The sequence below is a fragment of the Lissotriton vulgaris genome, chromosome 10, assembly GCF_964263255.1.
Source record: "Lissotriton vulgaris chromosome 10, aLisVul1.2, whole genome shotgun sequence".
Classification (NCBI taxonomy): domain Eukaryota; kingdom Metazoa; phylum Chordata; class Amphibia; order Caudata; family Salamandridae; genus Lissotriton; species Lissotriton vulgaris.
In genome coordinates, this window is record NC_141698.1 from 188,479,676 (window position 1) to 188,496,903 (window position 17,228).

A 17,228-nucleotide genomic window follows, 5' to 3' on the forward strand; every position below is an offset into this window, starting at 1 on the left:
CCTTTCACTTGTTGTATATGCTGTCTGCATAGACTGTACAAGTTTGCGCTTACTAACCAGCGGTCCAAGTAGGGGTAAACTTGAATGCTCTGCCTTCTGAGATGTGCTGCTAGGCACTTTGTAAGCACTCTTGGTGCTGATTTTAGTCCGAACTGAGTACTTAGAATTGGTAGTGTTTTTATTCCACGACAAATCTTAACAGCCGCTTGTGTCTCTTGTTCATTGGGATGTGTAAATTCGAATCTTTTAAGTCTATTATTGCCATGTAATCTCCCTTTTGCAACTGTGGTAGCACTTCTTGTGGTGTAGTAATTTTGAATCTTTGTGTTTTTATAAATTTGTTTAGAAACCTTAGGTCTAATATTGGCCATAACGTTTTGTCCACCTTTGGAATTAGGAAGTATGTTGAATAAACTCTGTTCTTTTCTCTTTGTGGTATGTGCTCTATTGCATGTTTTCCATGAAGTTCCTGCACCTCTGACTAGGTGAGAATTCTTCTTTTGAATGTCTCCTTTGCGTTGGCCTCCCGTCTGGAGGTTTTTTCGTTAACTTTATGCAGTAACCGTTTTGTATTATCTTTAAAATCCATTTGTCTGAGGTTATTTCTCTCAATTTTTTCAGGAAATAAACTTAGTCTGCCTCCTCCTGGGGTAGTATGCTGTGGAACTGTAAACTGATTTGTCTTTGTACATGTTTTTCTGTGTGTACCCTTACTGCTGCTGTTCGTGAGTGTACCTTCTTGTGAGCGCAGTCACTTAGTAGAGGTTTGTTGTCCACCACTTTTGTGGCTGACCTCTGCCACAGGGACACCCTCGAAAGGATGCTCTTTCTTGGTATTGCCAGCTTTGCTGCTGTTCCTGTTGTGAACCCTGGTTTCCAGCTTGGTATGCTTGCTGGTAACTTTGATGTGAGGTAGTAGGTTGGTGTGTACACCTCCCAGCTGGTCTCCTTGATGGTGTGCCTCTTCGCATGCCTCTGAACTGTAGAGCCCGGATGGACCTTGCAGTTTCGTTATCCTTTTTTAATTGATTGAGCTTTTCCATCAACCACGCTTCCAAACAATTGCTTCCCATTGAATGGTGAGTTAATGATGTTACTTTGCACTTCTGGCTTGAAGCCCGAGATTCTAAGCCACGCATTCCTCCTTTCTGTGATACCAATCATCATTTGTCTGCTTGATGTTTCAGCGGCATCTACGGCTGATTTTAAACATGTATTTGCAATATTTCTACCCTCTTTCATCAGGTGGCTAGCTCTTTTTTGGAATTGTTCAGGCAGATTTCGTAACAATTCTCCTACCTCCTCCCAATGTTGATAAGCATGTCTGTTCAACAATGCATTTGAATTGGCTATGCGCCATTGGTTGTCTGCACTTGTTTCCACCTTCGTTCCTACCAGGTCCATCCTCTTGCTTTCTTTGTCTGGAGGTGGTCCCACTGTAGTTGGTACATTTGCTCTTTTCCTTGCTGTTGAAGTAATGATAGAGTCAGCTGGCACCGATCCCCTGATGTATATAGGATCCTTAGAGGGGTGGTTATACATCTTTGCTGCCCTTTGTGTGATAGCCTTGCATGTAGCAGGCTCTTTGAATGCCTCTTTCCCCTTTTCTAGCACACTTGGCAACATTGGGAGGAATTGACTGATGGATTATGTAGGCATCAGTGTCGCTGATAAAAAACATGACTTTTTTCTTCCTCCAGTTTAACCCCATAAGTTTCTGCCACTTTTTTAAATCACCTGATTATACATGCCAATGTCATCTGGGGGAGATGGCCTCAAAGGATATGTTTCCCCAGCCTCCTCAGGTGATTCGGCGTCGAGATCTTGCCATTAGAGGTCTAGATTCTCCAAAAATCGCAGATTTGGCATAAGTTTGTTAGTCTTCTTTGACGTTGTCTCCGAAGAAGAATGGTTCTTCTTCTTCGATTAGTTCTGGTGTCGGCAGTATTAGCCTTCAACAACCTTTACGCCGTTTGTAATCTTTGTTGTCGTCGGTATCTTGAATTGGTTCAAGATTTAGGCTAAGCCTTTTACGTCGCACAATATTAGCCATTTCGGCTTTGAGCATTGTGCGCTTTCTCGATTTTAGCCGTGTGTGTTTCGGCGTCGAGATTTTGGGCTCTCCGTTTTTCGTCTGTTGACGTCGAACCGGTCGTCAACCCATGCTTGGGCCTCTCCTTTCAACGCTGAAGAGTCCTTTTCCAGAGTGTCTTTAGATGTCTTTGCCTTGTCAAGGACCTCTGCCGTTACGGAGTCCTTATACAAAGATCCTACAGTGTGTTTTAGTTTGGATGCAGCTGCGGTCGCCGAGTGCTTCAACGCTGAGGCTCCCTTTGGTGGTCTGGAGATTGATTTTCGAGACTTCTAGTTTTTTCGAGGTCAACTCTTACCTCCTTCGAAGTCTTCTTCTCGACCTCCACGACAAAAAACTTCTGTCCTCGTCACCCTCTGGTCCTTCGACAACGTTATCTTCCTCCTCACTGGAGAGGCCCAGGTATCGCAGTGAAAGGGGTTGCCCTTGGCCTTGCATGTTTGTTGGCTCGTCGCTGTCTTTCTCTCACCGTCAACGTCTTCAGGGTGAAGACGGAGCAGGCGTTACAGTCTTCTCTCTGATGATCTAGCAGCACACACAGGTTGCAGACCAGATACTGATCCTTCTGTGCGTTCTTATGGTGACAGTTTTTGCAAAACTTTGCAAAACTTGAACGGTGTCTTGTCCATTACTGTGCGCAGGGGGCCCCCCTGCATGAGAATTCTACGATCGTCGCCGATGTTCTGTTTTTTGACCCTCCGTCAATCTCCGGTTGTATTGGGTTGAAAGTCGCAAAAACGTCCTACTGGTGTTTCTTTTGATTTTCCTTTATGTCTGTAGATTCTTCTCTACTTCTTCATCGATCCAGACCCAACGGTGGAAAAAAAGAATCTGAAGATGGCGATCAAAGGTGGAAGCTTCCGGAGGAAGCACGTTGACGTCACAGAAGGACACCAAACGGTGGTACGTCAACGCCCACCAACCAAAAAAAAAAAAAAAAAGAGAAGAAATACTACCATTCTGGACCTAACCACTACATGGCAGAATAATGCACAGCATTGTGAATCTAGAAAAGATTCACGCTGCAAAACTATTCTTGAGCCCAGTGTTTCTAAGAACAGTGGTTTCACTGTGCAGCATACTCTTAGCATACTGTGTATGTGTGCAAATACTAGATATCTAGCCACAGAAGATCTATTTTTATGTTTAAAGAATTCCTCCCATCAGCTTAGTTTCACCATCTTGCTCAACCTTAAACAAAATAGTAACTTTTGTAGAGACAAATTTTGACGAGACGCTTCAATTCAATGCAACAGTGCAAATTGAGCTTGATGGGAATTAAGACTACAGGACCAAACTTAAATGGTAAGTTCTTGTAATGTCAATGGAGCAACACTCAAATGTGAAAAACACTGAACTAGAAAAATCCAGGTCTTTATGAAAACCAAATATTTTTTAATGCTCCAGATGGATTCTGAAGAAATTCCAACAAATAGGCTGCTCAGTCAACCATAAACAGTTCATGTAAAGAGATGGCAAGCTTACAGGACATAGCAGAATAGATAGGTGTGAAGAAATTAAAGGAAACATCCGTTACTTAACGTTTAGAATGACCTCATGTACCAAATGTAGGTTTATGATCAATTAATGCTGCAACCAAAGGCCAATGGAGCATTGCCACAACATAAGACATGCTTTGAAAGCAGAAATGGTTAGAAGGAAAATAATCCAGATGTGTACACAAACTAACGGTCTGTCTTTGTTTTAAGGATTTGTATTCTGGGAACTCAAAAATAATACTACATTGCCATTTCCATCAGCTGTTGAATCGTGTACATCCACAGCTAACCAAATCATCTTATAATCAGGAACACACAATGCAGATCAGACCACCTTTTGCAGTTGTACACACAACATAATTACAAGCATAACAAAGCCCACCTGATTAAGCATTCTGGATAAGATTGGTAGGCTTTTGGAACCGTGTAGATGGTAGGTGCACCGTGGGAGTGTCAATGCTAGTAAATGCTTTTAGAAGGAGAACTTTCTTCTCCACATAAATCCAAGGAGCCTGTTCTAGTGGGGAGACTGGCCACCAGCAGTTGTAATAACATGTCCCTAATATGGGACACTGACTCAATGTAAATATGTCGAATATACTCCTTATTAGGACACTCACGAATATTCTTGTGAGCACCATCAATATAACTTACGGGCCTCACTTTAGGGAGATTAGGTATTACATTCTTATTGGTCCTGAAGAATTACCACTGGTCCTGGGTAGGGACACAGGCAAAAAAAGGTCTACCTTCAATTTAACTCTGGGAACATTACAACCCATAGGGTTCTATTTTCAGTATTTAGTTTTAATGTCTGTGGATGTCCTTTTTAAGATTAATCTAGTTTTCCTTGTAGTCTGTCCCAAGTCCGGCCCACGTAATTCTGTACGGCTTACATTGAGAACTGAAAGTCTTCAGACGTATAGACTGATTAAAAGGTCTCTGGCAAAGCGGCCCAAAGCAAGGACTGTGTAGTTTTGTGAGGCCACCTGAGAAGCACGACTCGATTAAGCATGGCACCTGGGCTAGTGAGAGCCAGTGCATCCTAAGAGGGATGCTCCGTGGCCAATGAGGCCCAAGCAGGATTCTTTTTTCTGAATTGCACATCTGATTGATTTGATTAAGGTTTCTAGGCACCATGAAAGGTTTAAAGAGGAAGGCAAGATGGCGGCGGCTCACTAGTCCGCTGTGAGACACTCTCCTGTGCCTGAGTCAACTGAATGGGCTAGTGGAGGGGCTAGGATCCCGTGATACCCATGAAGACACCGTGAGAAATGCGATAAACAACTGGTGCAGTAAAGGACAAAGCTAGCAATAATTTTTTGCCCTGCAAGATGAATAATGAGTGGCGCCTGTTTCAAACCACCCGGAGACTCATCGCTCTTACCTGAGCAGCCACGCTCACGACTTCATTTAATCGCGTCAGCACTCGGCCTCACGGTGCTCAGACTCTTTCTTCAGCTCCATCAACAGCCTTGTTGTGCTTCTGGCATCGACTACCCCCAAACGAAGACGCTGATGGCTCCGAAAAATGCTGCGGCGGTAACAGCTGCCTCGAAGACCCGTGCAGCCAAACAAGCGCTTCGTGATCAGAAACTTGCTGCCAGGCGCGCTGGGTCATTAACGGACGAAGCTGCCGGATCGGATGGGGGACAAGCCCAGCTCCAACTCCACCCAAAGCAACAGAGAACTACGAGGAACACTAACACTCCAGGGCCGGGTCCCTCTGTGGTAGACTTGCTTCGTAAAACGCCGGCCGGAGCTGCTCCCTCCCCTTCCAAACAACACGCAACAAGCGGGACGCTGATTGCAGCTCCGCCAGTAACTCCAACAGCGCTCCCCAGCTCGGATTCGTCAGCGGCGGCAGCAGTGTCTGTGGCAGCAGTGTCTGAATTACCAGCGGATCTAAATTCTTCAGTAAGCCCTACACAGTTAGCTACTCTCGTAGCTACAGCTGACCCGCTATCATCACCATTACCGTCATTACCGCTGCAGCGCTCAACTGTAACAGCAGATACGCCAGGGAGTGTCATTGTAGAGGTGGCTACAGCAGAAAAAGCCACAATAATTATTGCGCAACCACAACTGCAAGCACCAGAAAAAATACGTGTTACAGCTGAGAAATACACTTGACATTGCTAAATCCTGTCAGTGAGGAGGATAAATTAATATCACCCTCTTCAACGCAAACATTTGCTCAAACTCAAGGCACCTCTGCACCAGTTGGGGAAGGAAATGTTGAAGAGCCAACATTGCCTGGGCCAGACTACGAAGGTGGAGCAGGAATCACGTCTGATACAGACTTGGAACCTCTTGAATTTTACACTATTTCTGAAGGTCGTGAGGACCCAGGGTGGCACCATGACTTAGACTCTGACTTAGATTCTCTATCCGACCTGCATACCGGCTCCAGTTCCAGCACTCAAGACAGCGATGCGGATGAGCTATTGGGAGAAGCCACAGCCGGAAGACACACAGTGATCAAAAAAAAGAGAAGTCACCATATCCCAGCAGGCCCTCATCGGGAAGGCATTCCCGCATTAGCTTCTAGCTCTCATGGAGCTTCTTCTTCTTCAAAGGAACAAGACACAACCTTAACTGCGGTAATGGACACGGTGTTGCAGGCAATCGCATCACACAGAGAGCAAACGTCTAAGGATGGTCGGAAAGCACAACAAGCTCTACAAAAGGTACAAGGGGTGGTACGTAAACTTTCAAAAACAGTGGCAGCATCCAATGCAAGAATGTCGGACATGGAAGATCGAATTGTGGTTATTGAGGCGGAAGCAACTGTGGTGAAAGAGCAGGTCGATGCCCACGACGCGGAGATGACTGACGTAAGATGGAAGCTTGAGCAGATGGAAAATAGTATGCGTCGCAACAATCTCCGAGTACTGGGAGTACCCGAAAAAAGTGAGGGAGATGATATACGCGTCTTTATGATTCAACTCTTTAAAGACACTTTTCCTGAGCTATCTTCATGGAACTGGGAACTGGAAGTTCAACGGGTCCACAGAACCCCTGCTACACTGCGGCCTACCAACTCGCAAAGCAAATATCCTAGGGCAATCCTCGTCTACTTTGGTAACTTTTTGCTACGTCAAATCATTGCAGAGAAAGCGAGACCTGAGGCCCATCGGATCCGAGGCGACATCTCATACTTTGTCAGGCCGGACTTCTGCCACACAACTGTGGAGCGGAGATGGCGTCTCCTTCAGCTAATCAAACCTTTTTTGGACAAAAAAGCTAAGGTCTATTTGAATAATCCCGCCATACTCAAGGTGTTGTATAATGGTCAGGTAAAATTTTTTTCCTCCGAGATCAAAGCGAAGGCTTTTTTAGATAGCCTGACCTAATTTTTTGAGTCAATAGGTTTTTCTTTAAGAGCCCTAAAATGCAACGGTTATCTTGACTACAGTATAGCCCCCGGATGGTGGGCTTTGTTTCGCAATTTAGAAAGAATAAGCACATCTTAAAGAATAAGCATATTTCAAAGTCCTAAGTTTAACACCAACTCTAATGTTTTTCGGATAAATCGCTTAGAATAGGACTAGAATATGCTGCATAATCTATTATCGTTATAATGAATTTCTCTCCCAGCATTTATGGTTTTCTTCGTATGGCTCATTGGGTATTGCGTGGCTCTAGGATGTTTATTCTTTCATAGCTTTGCATGTTTCCTTTTTTTACATACCCTTTCACTAGCCTACACATGTGTTATTTGAAGTATACAGAATTAATGATAAGGCACGGTCACAGGGTGTCTCTCCATCATTATAGACTCTAGTGAGAGTCTTCATGCCTCATAGGGTGGAGTGCGGGGGAGGTGGGGGGGAAGGCCTTGGGGAGGGGGCTGAGGAGGGGGGGAGGGAAGGGGGGAAACCAAAAAAGAAAAATTGGCAAATTCGGTCATAGACTACGTTGTATTAAGAGTAAAAGCTACAGAAATGTTAAAGAAAAGCAAAACCGTATTATATATTTTAAGGAGATTGGGTGTTTTAAGTTTATCGGGCTAGTCTTTCAAGTTAATACATGGGGAGAATAAGTCTTTGTACGTGGAATGTGGCAGGCCTTAATCATAAAGATAAAAGGGCCCAGTTATTTCAATTAATACAACAAAACCCTGTTGATATATTATGTCTCCAAGAGACACATATCGCATATTCTGACAGGAACTTACTTAAACTACCTGGTTATAACCTAATGGCAGCTACATCCCAAACATCTAAAACTAGAGGGGTAGCCATTTTCGCTAAACCTATAATAGGCCCCCCAATTCGTAAATCAGCTGATAAACATGGCAGATGGTTGCGAAAAGTGAGACACTGGGGGATCCCAATGTCTAAATGGTAACGCGCTGCACACTTTCACATGAGCCACTTGGTTCTCCTCAGGTATGCATGTATATCAAAATAATAATGATCCATACAGTTTTCCTTATTTTCAAAGATCTCTGTTTATTACTTCTTTCTCATTCATTTGAATTCTTTCGTTTCCAGGACAATTTTATTTATCATCTCCCATTTACCCAATGCATTTCGGGTCTATGGTGACCCTTCTTCGGGGGTCTCTAGCCGGCTCGTCCTCAGCCGCTTCCTGCCCGTTCAGGCCCTCCATAGCAACCTTGGCAGATGGGTCATAATTCCGCTTCAGCTGGATATCACTATTTGTGCAATCTATGGTCCAAATTTAGATGACCCTGCTGTTTTTCGAGAGCTCGAAATTGAATTGGCCTCTTGGTCAGGTTCCCTGGTCTTTTGTGGAGATTTCAACATGGACATAGGGTTGTCTTCTGGGAACTTTTTATCTCAAAATTATAAAGGGCGCAAACCAAAAGGTATATACAGCATTGGATCAGATGATGAAAAGTCACAACTTGGTTGACGTCTGGGGTCTACTCCGGGGGCCAAATGTGGATGGCTATACATATTTCTCTTTCCCCCACAACAAATATGTTAGAATCGACTATATTATGTCAAGTATAAATCAGAAGGATATTATAGAAATAATTAAATCCCCGAAAACCTTATCTGACCACAATGCACTGACCTTTACCTTCGACACGGCTAATTTAGTTAAACCTATAACACAGGGGACTTTTGATAGGAGGTTACTGGTTAATCCAGAATACATAGCGTATATTAAATCATGGACCCAGTCCTTTTTTGAGTGTAACCAGTTTAGTGCACCCCGTATTATAGTATGGGACTGTTTTAAAGCAGCATTGAGAGGAGAGACCATTTCATTTGTTGCTAATAAGCGAAAGCTAGAAAAACAATCCAATATGGAAATGATGCAGGAGTTGTCCAATCTTGAGGCCCATCATGCCTCCCAGCTAAATCTGTCTCGTAGAGGGCAAGTCGATCCTACCTTAGATCCTGGGAAAATCTTAAATAAAATAATGATCTTAAAAAATGAGATTAATAGTACGTTAATTCAAAAAGCGGCGGAAACCTATCAGGCCAATAAGGATAGACTGTACGAATCAGGGGAAAATGTGGGGAAGCAGTTAGCACTACGCACACGACAAAAGCAATCATTGAGTAATATTAAAAAGATAGAATTTGAGGGAAATGAGTATACTACCCCCAAAGACATTGTTAAAGTATTTCAAAAATATTATCAAAAACTCTATAGTAGTGATATCTCACATCCTGATAATGAAATTACAACATTCCTAAATAATTGGCTCCCAGACCATATTAATCATAAAAATATCGATAAAGAAAATAAGATTTACCTAGACAGAGAGATTACGTTCACTGAGGTGGAGATTGCATTAGCCGAGATGGCCAATGGTAAGGCGGCTGGACCGGATAAAATTCCATTGGATTTATATAAAATCCTTGGTAATCATATAACTCCCTTTCTGTTTGATTTGTTTCTTGGAGTCCAATACCACACAATTCCCCCTGAGTCTTGGAAACAAACAAATATAATAATTTTCCATAAGAAGGGTAAACCACCCCACCTGCCTTCCTCATATAGGCCTATATCCTTGATCAACTCCGACTCAAAGCTATACGCTAAAATATTTGCAAATCGTCTGAGCGGGGTCATCGAACGGCTTGTATCCCCGTGGCAACACGGCCTTATACCCGGCAAAGGCACTACAGACCATACTCGTAGAGCCATAACCCTACTTGACATCATGGGCGCCACGGGGGGCGAGATGTCGATGATCTTCCTCGATGCCGAAAAGGCATTCGATCGAGTATCATGGCAGTTTCTCTGGAACATCCTGGAAAGCAAAAATTTCGGAAATACTTTTATCAATGCCATTAAAGCCATTTATGCCAACCCCACGGCAAAAATCTGTATAGCAGGAAATGAGTCGGAGGTCATTACGATTCAGAGAGGTACAAGGCAGGGTTGCCCATGCTCTCCGGTTCTATTTGCACTCTATATAGATCCCCTTATTCAAAAATTACTAACCTCAACATCCATACAACCAGTACTTACAGGGTCCTTTTCCATCAAAGTTATGGCATATGCGGATGACATTGCCGTAATAACCACTAAACCGTCTGAAGCAGTCTATGAAATTGAGACAATTACCCAAGCTTTTGGGAAGTACTCAGGGTACTCTTTGAATAGAGATAAGACTATGGTATTAGCCACTAGTAACACTCAATACGAAAGCACTCTCAGGGTTAAACAGGCCACTTATTTAGGTGTAGTACTTTCGGCAGAGATAAGTAACATCAGCGATATTAATGATTTTCCCCTTATTGATAAAATTAAAAGCGATCTAAGAAGGGTAGACAGTCTACACCTCTCTATTATAGGTAGGGCCAACTACGTTAAAATGAACGTATTCCCGCGTGTTCTATATATGTTTAGAGCAATCCCCCTGTTACCTGCAGAGCACTCTATAAAGACTATAGACTCCCTCATAGCAAAGTTTATGTGGAGTTACGGAAAAATAAGGCGGGCCCTCCCCCTTCTAGCACTCCCTCAAAGTAGAGGCGGCTTAGCCTTACCAAATTTAAGATTATATTTTTGGGCATCATTATTGCAATATATGGATCCTCTTTTGACCGCTAAACCAGGAGGCCCAACCTTTATAATTCCTTATATACCATCAATATATGAGCTCAGTCTAGGCAAAAAACATAAGGGACTTTTTCTAAGGCAGGTTGAAACATCTTATTACAAAAAAATTAAATTAAAGACTGTTTTAGATGCTCTTTCAGTCTGGAAAGCTATTGGCAAACATCTAGGGCTTCCTACATATACAAAATATACACCTTTATGGCAATGTAAAATTTTTCCTAATATCCCTAATGATAGTAGATCCCAGAGGTGGGAACTCCTAGGTATTAAAACAATCGGAGATTTCTTTGGTAATAATCTCCCACTTTCTTTTGAGCTCTTTCAAGCGAGATATAATGTCCCCGCGAACGATTTTCTAAAATTTTATCAAATATCAGCTAGTATCTATAATACCAAACCAAAAATTCTACCAGATAATATCCCATTATTTGACATTATAGGGAAAAAATCTACCAGAATCGGGGTCCTATATCAGTTACTTTTGGCCAATACCCCTGATGATTTAGAGCGCACGGAACAATCTTGGGCCTTAAAATTAGCTAATCCAAATGTAGATCTAGATCTCTCATTAGCCCTCTCAACAAGATATTTTATAGCCTCTAACTTAAAGGCTCAATATTATAGAATCATTTATAATTTATATTATACGCCAGCTAAATTGTTTGCATGGGGGCTTAGGATTGATGATAACTGTCCCAGATGCAAACAACCACTCGCAAATCTCCTACACATGTTTGCTGAATGCCCTACATTGGTTACAATCAAAACTATGATGTGGGAATTTTGGGCCCAAATTTTTGGGCACCGAATACATGATTCTATAACATTGCTCCTATTGGGTCATGATGACTCTTTGAAACACAATAGAGAAGAACAGGCGGTACTATTTCTGGGATACGCCGTGTTACGGATAATTCTAGCAGCTAGGTGGAAAGATACAGAGCCCCCTACCTTTAATATGTGGCTTAGCCGTTTTATAGCTATCTATAAACAAGAAATCTCAATATACGCCACAAGAGGTAGAAAAATGAGAGCAATAGGAACACAGATTTGGGAACCTATTACCAGGTGGTATAATGAAGAAAGGGGAAACCAGATACAGGGCCTCTGATTGATTCTGATTTTATTTTCTGTTTCTTTTCAGTACTCTTTCTCTTAATAGTTATATCTTTCCCTGTGGTAGAGCTTTGTTTATATATATCTGTGTATGTACCTCGTAATCCATGTATACCACATCATTTCATGTTGCTTATCCTGTATATTTATGTTTTATGTTTTGAATTTGCCAATAATAAAAATATTTAAAAAAATAAATAAATAAAAGAAAGGTTTAAAGAGTGGGTGTGCCACAGGGCACATGCATATGGGAAGTACAATTGCACTTGGGTAAAAATGAAGATTTTAAAACAAATCAAGATAAAGAATTCCATTCACATTCTGAAATTCCCAGGAAAGACCATTTAAATTTTACTACAGTTGTATCAGAAATATCAAAAAGAACGGTCAGGTTTATATTTGGCAAATGTGGAAAGAATTATAAATTACATTTTGTAGTATACAGGAAATGGCTAGCCAACCCAAATGATAAGTATTACACAGCTAATAGATCTCACGCCTCTGGACCTATTGGCTTTTCCAGCGGACTTCAGGGACGTTGTGTATCACAGATAAAGAATAAAAGAAGCCAACGTTATTTTGTAGATCTGTGCATTAAACAGGCCTGCAAAATGACCGTATTTTTTACTTACTATCCAGAGTTGGACAAGGAAATAAAAATAATCCCAATGCAGCTTTTTTTCATCATTTTTATTTATTTTTATTATGGAGGTGATGCAACATGGGTGGAAGCCACATTGGCAACAAGAGGTTTCTAATGAAAAGAAACACGGGTGGGTGGGGCAGGGAAAAACAAACGGGGACGGGAGAGCAACATGGAGTGTGAGAACGCGAGAAGCACACTATTGAGAAAGCAACAACGGGGTGACAAGCACATGAGAGTATCATGGAGTGGAGTAGGGAAAAGCACAGACAATAGAGCAACAGAGCAGAAGAGAAACAGACTAGTTAGTCAGCTAGAAGACACACGCAACCTCAGAGTGCTTAAGAAAAAGAAAAAAAAATTGTTCCTAAAAAGTAAGCAGTGGAAGGACACAAGTAAATTGGATTAATATTCTCTAGGAGATGGGCAGACACATGATGGATAAAGCAAGCCATAGAACAGGAAGCAGACAAATAAGTGACAGCAAAGCCAACCAATGTTAAGCAATGAGAGGGCTGCAAACCACTCCATGCTCTTGGTAAGAGCACAATATCTATTTAGCAGGCAGGCAGGCAGGCAGACATGCTGTCTGGTAAGCTCGACCTAAAAAGGGTGAAGAGAAAAAAGAAGAAAAAAAACAGAAACCATTTGTCTTTAACTTCATTTTTTAATGTTCATGATGACTTCTGGCTGATTCTGTATGGTACAATGAATATCATATTTAAATGTTTTAACAAAAAAAATACCTTTTCTAAAACATTTTTCCTGCTAACAATCCATTTCAGAGTAAAACGTTCACTGCTTAGTACGGAGATCACTGCAGATCCACAACTGAAGTGTTAACGATGAACTGAAAAAAACTTCAGTGTCTCTAACGTGAATTTTCTTTTAAAAATACCAAATATATTTTAACCAAACTTCTCAATCCTTCAGGAAAAAGTGTTACCATTGGTTCACACTGGTCTTTTGATAAACTCTTTGCTCTTCTGCAGAAATCATACAGCATAAAGTTCATACATCTTCTTTGCGCAGTAGAGCAGAGCGGCAAGTGCTATCGTGTTATGCAGTCTCTTTCTGTGCACGTCATCCTTCCTCACCAGCACAACAGGAGTGGAGGAGGTGAGTGTGTGCAAGGGCAACCGAGAAAGTTTGTAGGCATCATACTCTACTTGGTACTTGCAGCACGGGTCAAACTGCCATGAGATGCCATAGAGAGCAGAGCAGGCAACGCTTAGCATGCCAGCGGGCAGCGAGACATAATGAGAGTAATCAGATGGAAGTGCCAGTGGAATGAAGAGGCAGGCAGTAGCTGAAAGAACAGCGGTCTTGTGCAAGCAGTTTCCCACAGTGATCCAGCGGGCCGTCTCATCGCCAATACGCGTGGGCTCTATCACTATATATTTGTACTGGGCTTCGAGGGCCTGTTCCAACTCGTATTCAAACTGGTCCTGTGCATTGTCCCCATTGTAGATCTCATGGACAATGTAGCACTCCGTGGAGGACAGGGCAACCCTAGTGAAAGATAGAAGACATTTTATTTGGATGAGGAAGAAAGCTTGTAATCAGAAACATAGGTCATGAAGCATCACCCACTCAATATTTGTGCCATTACAAACGCTCTTAAAACCAGTCTTTAGCCCTATTCCGAATTGTTATCGTCTTATCCCCACACGTCTTTACAAAATTTAGTAACCCCTTTCGTTGAGGTTTTTTTTTTTAACTGCTCTCTACCTGTATATGCTGCTGTCCTTTAATGTATCTCAACAGCACCAGTTTAGCTCTATCTTAAAGCAGTTAAAAAGCAAACAAGTATAACTCTTGAAGGCATACAACTGACCAAAATGGAAGTGCACAACATGCTAAACTGTCTAGCATAGTGCTTCACAAATTCTTTAGCACCACAACCCAATTTCTAGGACAACAAACCTTTGCGACCCCCCTCGCCTTAATGGACACGGGATGGGGGGATTTTTTAACGTAATAACAGTTTGAAAACGTCACAACTTTGACCAAGCACTTTGACAGACTCTGGCCAAGATATTCCATAAGAGAGCCAGTTGGTGAACTGCACTGTAGTCTTGAGCTGGAACACTTCTCTGAGTGGCATGCTAACATGTGCCATCAGCTCACTAAAATCACAAGGCTTCTGAAAAATCTTGGTGTTGATACCAGTGATTTAACACCATGCGCTCTAGCGGAATTCCACTCGCACGCTGGGTTTTGCGGAAACGCACTTTACGTGATGAGCTGGGCTCGTCATCAGCGTGCGAGGAGGCTACGCCATGACGAGCCCAGCTCGTCATCAGGGTCGAAGGGGTTAAGTAAATTTGAAAAAAAAAACTTTTTCAATTAAGTTTGGGGTAAGGACTCATTCACATTTGTGTTAAAACAAATCCCAGTGGTGCATTTTAGAATCCATATATATTTCACAGTTTTACAAGTCTCGAAAACGGTCCAAGGGATTTGGACCTCTTCAAATTAGCAACAGATAACAGTACATAAAGAGATTAATTTTATTATAAGCACAGAAGAGTAAGGGATTTGCCCAAAATCAAAGGATGTCGAGTCAACATCGGGTTTCGAGCCTGGTTTCCTAGAACCAAAGTCAGCAACTTTGGCCCTTAGGCCACAACCAGATTTTTCAATGTGTATGTGAAAGTCATAAACAAGTGGTATGGTTGTGTATGATCGAGTATAGTGAGCATATTCTCTGCTGAAATAGCTTTATCAAGAAAAAAAAAGAACAAACAAACAAAGAAGCAGAAGCAACTGGAAGGTTCCACCGGAGTTTTGCTTAGGAATATTGGATGAGTTTGTTTAAAAACAGGACGTGAGGGCATTGTTAAGGATCTTTGCATTAGTGCACAAACAGGGCTAATCACCTTTAATATTAAATATATACACACACCAGGATTTTAGCTATTGCATTGCAGATGCTTGTTTAGAATACACAAACTGATTCCTTTAGGGCATTAATGCATTTACAAGTTTGGTTTTCTCCACTACAGTTGTAAAGAAATCTGCACTTTAAATCCTACTCAAGGGGTGGGAAATGGGCGTTTCCAAGGTATGTTTTGTCCAAATTCACGTTTTGGAGCATTCCAATACTACTCTCGGATGCCTTTCCACCCTGGAACATCTACATTCACTCCAGCCAACGGCTAGAGTAACTCTGCTTCCAGGATGGGAAGTGGAATGGATCAGATATGGTGGGGGGAGTAAGGGAACGGCTTTCTCCCCAAGAAACGTTTTCCCCACAGAAAAAAAGTGTGTTTGTGTGGGAAAACCCATTCCCCCATGCGGACATCTCCGCTAGGCGGGGAATAAGAACCCCTGGGAAGTCACCAAACATTCCCACTAGTACGCCAGTAAACCATGTCCGGACTTTCTCTGCTACAGAGAACTACACCTAGCAGGCATTGGAGCCCCTAGGAAGAATAACCCAACATTCTCACAGATACTCATGGAATACAACTCTTGGGTTCAGCTTTCCAGAAGTAAAACTAGGAACAATGGAGAATAGAAAACAGGGGAAAATCTTCAACTGCACGAAAACATAAATCATTTACTTTCTTTTTGTTAAGCAGGCCTGTGTAGTTCATGGATAATCAACTGCCCCGATGTCACAATACTTTTCTAAAGAGCCAAATTCCGTGTTATTGAAAGCTGAAAAAGTCTGCCCTCACACATTTTGTGATCTTCCCTGCCAGAGCTCAAGATTGTTACTGTCGCACACACTGACCTTGTTCTTTAGCAATTTTCAGTTTGACAAGCAAATTTTACTTTTTTTAATTTAAATATACGCATGTGGCCAGAGACCGAAACCCTTTTGTTACTTTTTGGAACTTTGGAAAGATGTAGGCCACTGTTGAGGCAGACCACCTCGAATCCTTTTTGAAGTATGCACAAAACACTCCGGTGTTTCTGCACCATGTGGCAAACATTTTGTGGTGTAACAAAACTAAAGAGGGACATTTTAATGTAAATAAAAATGATGCTGTTAGGTGTAAACAAACTCAAAACAGCATTTTCAATTAAATTGGATGTCAAGATCAACTTTATTTGGTATATTTGCCGTAAAAGCATAAACCATATACAAAAACACGATACAATATTAAAACTTGGATTTCTCTGCAACACTAGAGATGGGAATATGAAATGACCGAAGTATAGAAAAGTCATTGAGGAAATGGGCCATATGCAAAAAAGTGGAAACTCACCTTTCAGAATGATTATTTTATTTCTGGTTTTATATAGCACAAAGATCATCCAAAAGGTTCCAGAAAGAATGTTGAAATCCAAATGCAACAATCAACCATGTGTTGACTAAAGAGATGTTAAAAAGCTGCTATAGTTTAGAGTATAGCGTTTGCTAGATATTTACGGATGATTTCTTTACAAAGGTCTACCCAGTATGTGATACTGCATTAGGACGGTTTGATACTGTGTTTGACATATGATACTAGTATAAAAGTGTGTAAAGTAAGTAATGATGCCCTAACAGATTGGCATGACAGAGTAATTAGTATTTGGCAGTTTGTGGTATGCCAAAAGTTAGCTGGGAACAGCAATATAAAAGGAATATAGGGGGCATATGACCTGCATGAGGCAGGATATACAAGTGTCAGGAGGGATGGCTAGATTTCTAAAAACTAAAGTAAAGATACATTAGAGAAATAAATATGCAGATAGAACATAGAAAATATCTGCATGTAGCACCATAGCTGCGACCTGACGGAAATAGTTTTGCCTAATAAATAAGCAGATAAATATCTCAAGCGGCCCAAACTGAGCCCAAATCTCAAAATGAAAAATGTGTGAC

The 17,228-nt window shown here is 41.7% G+C and overlaps 1 protein-coding gene across 1 annotated transcript in view; it reads right to left on the reverse strand.

The window, feature by feature from the left end:
* Positions 1 to 13,053: 13,053 nt before the first annotated feature.
* The window catches only part of TMEM11 (transmembrane protein 11), an 81,488-nt gene continuing 77,313 nt past the window's right edge, over positions 13,054 to 17,228 (reverse strand). The window contains exon 2 of the mRNA XM_086940862.1: positions 13,054 to 13,918. Coding sequence (XP_086796988.1) covers positions 13,402 to 13,918 — 517 coding nt within the window. The 3' untranslated portion in view covers positions 13,054 to 13,401. The remainder of the gene's footprint in view (positions 13,919 to 17,228) is intronic.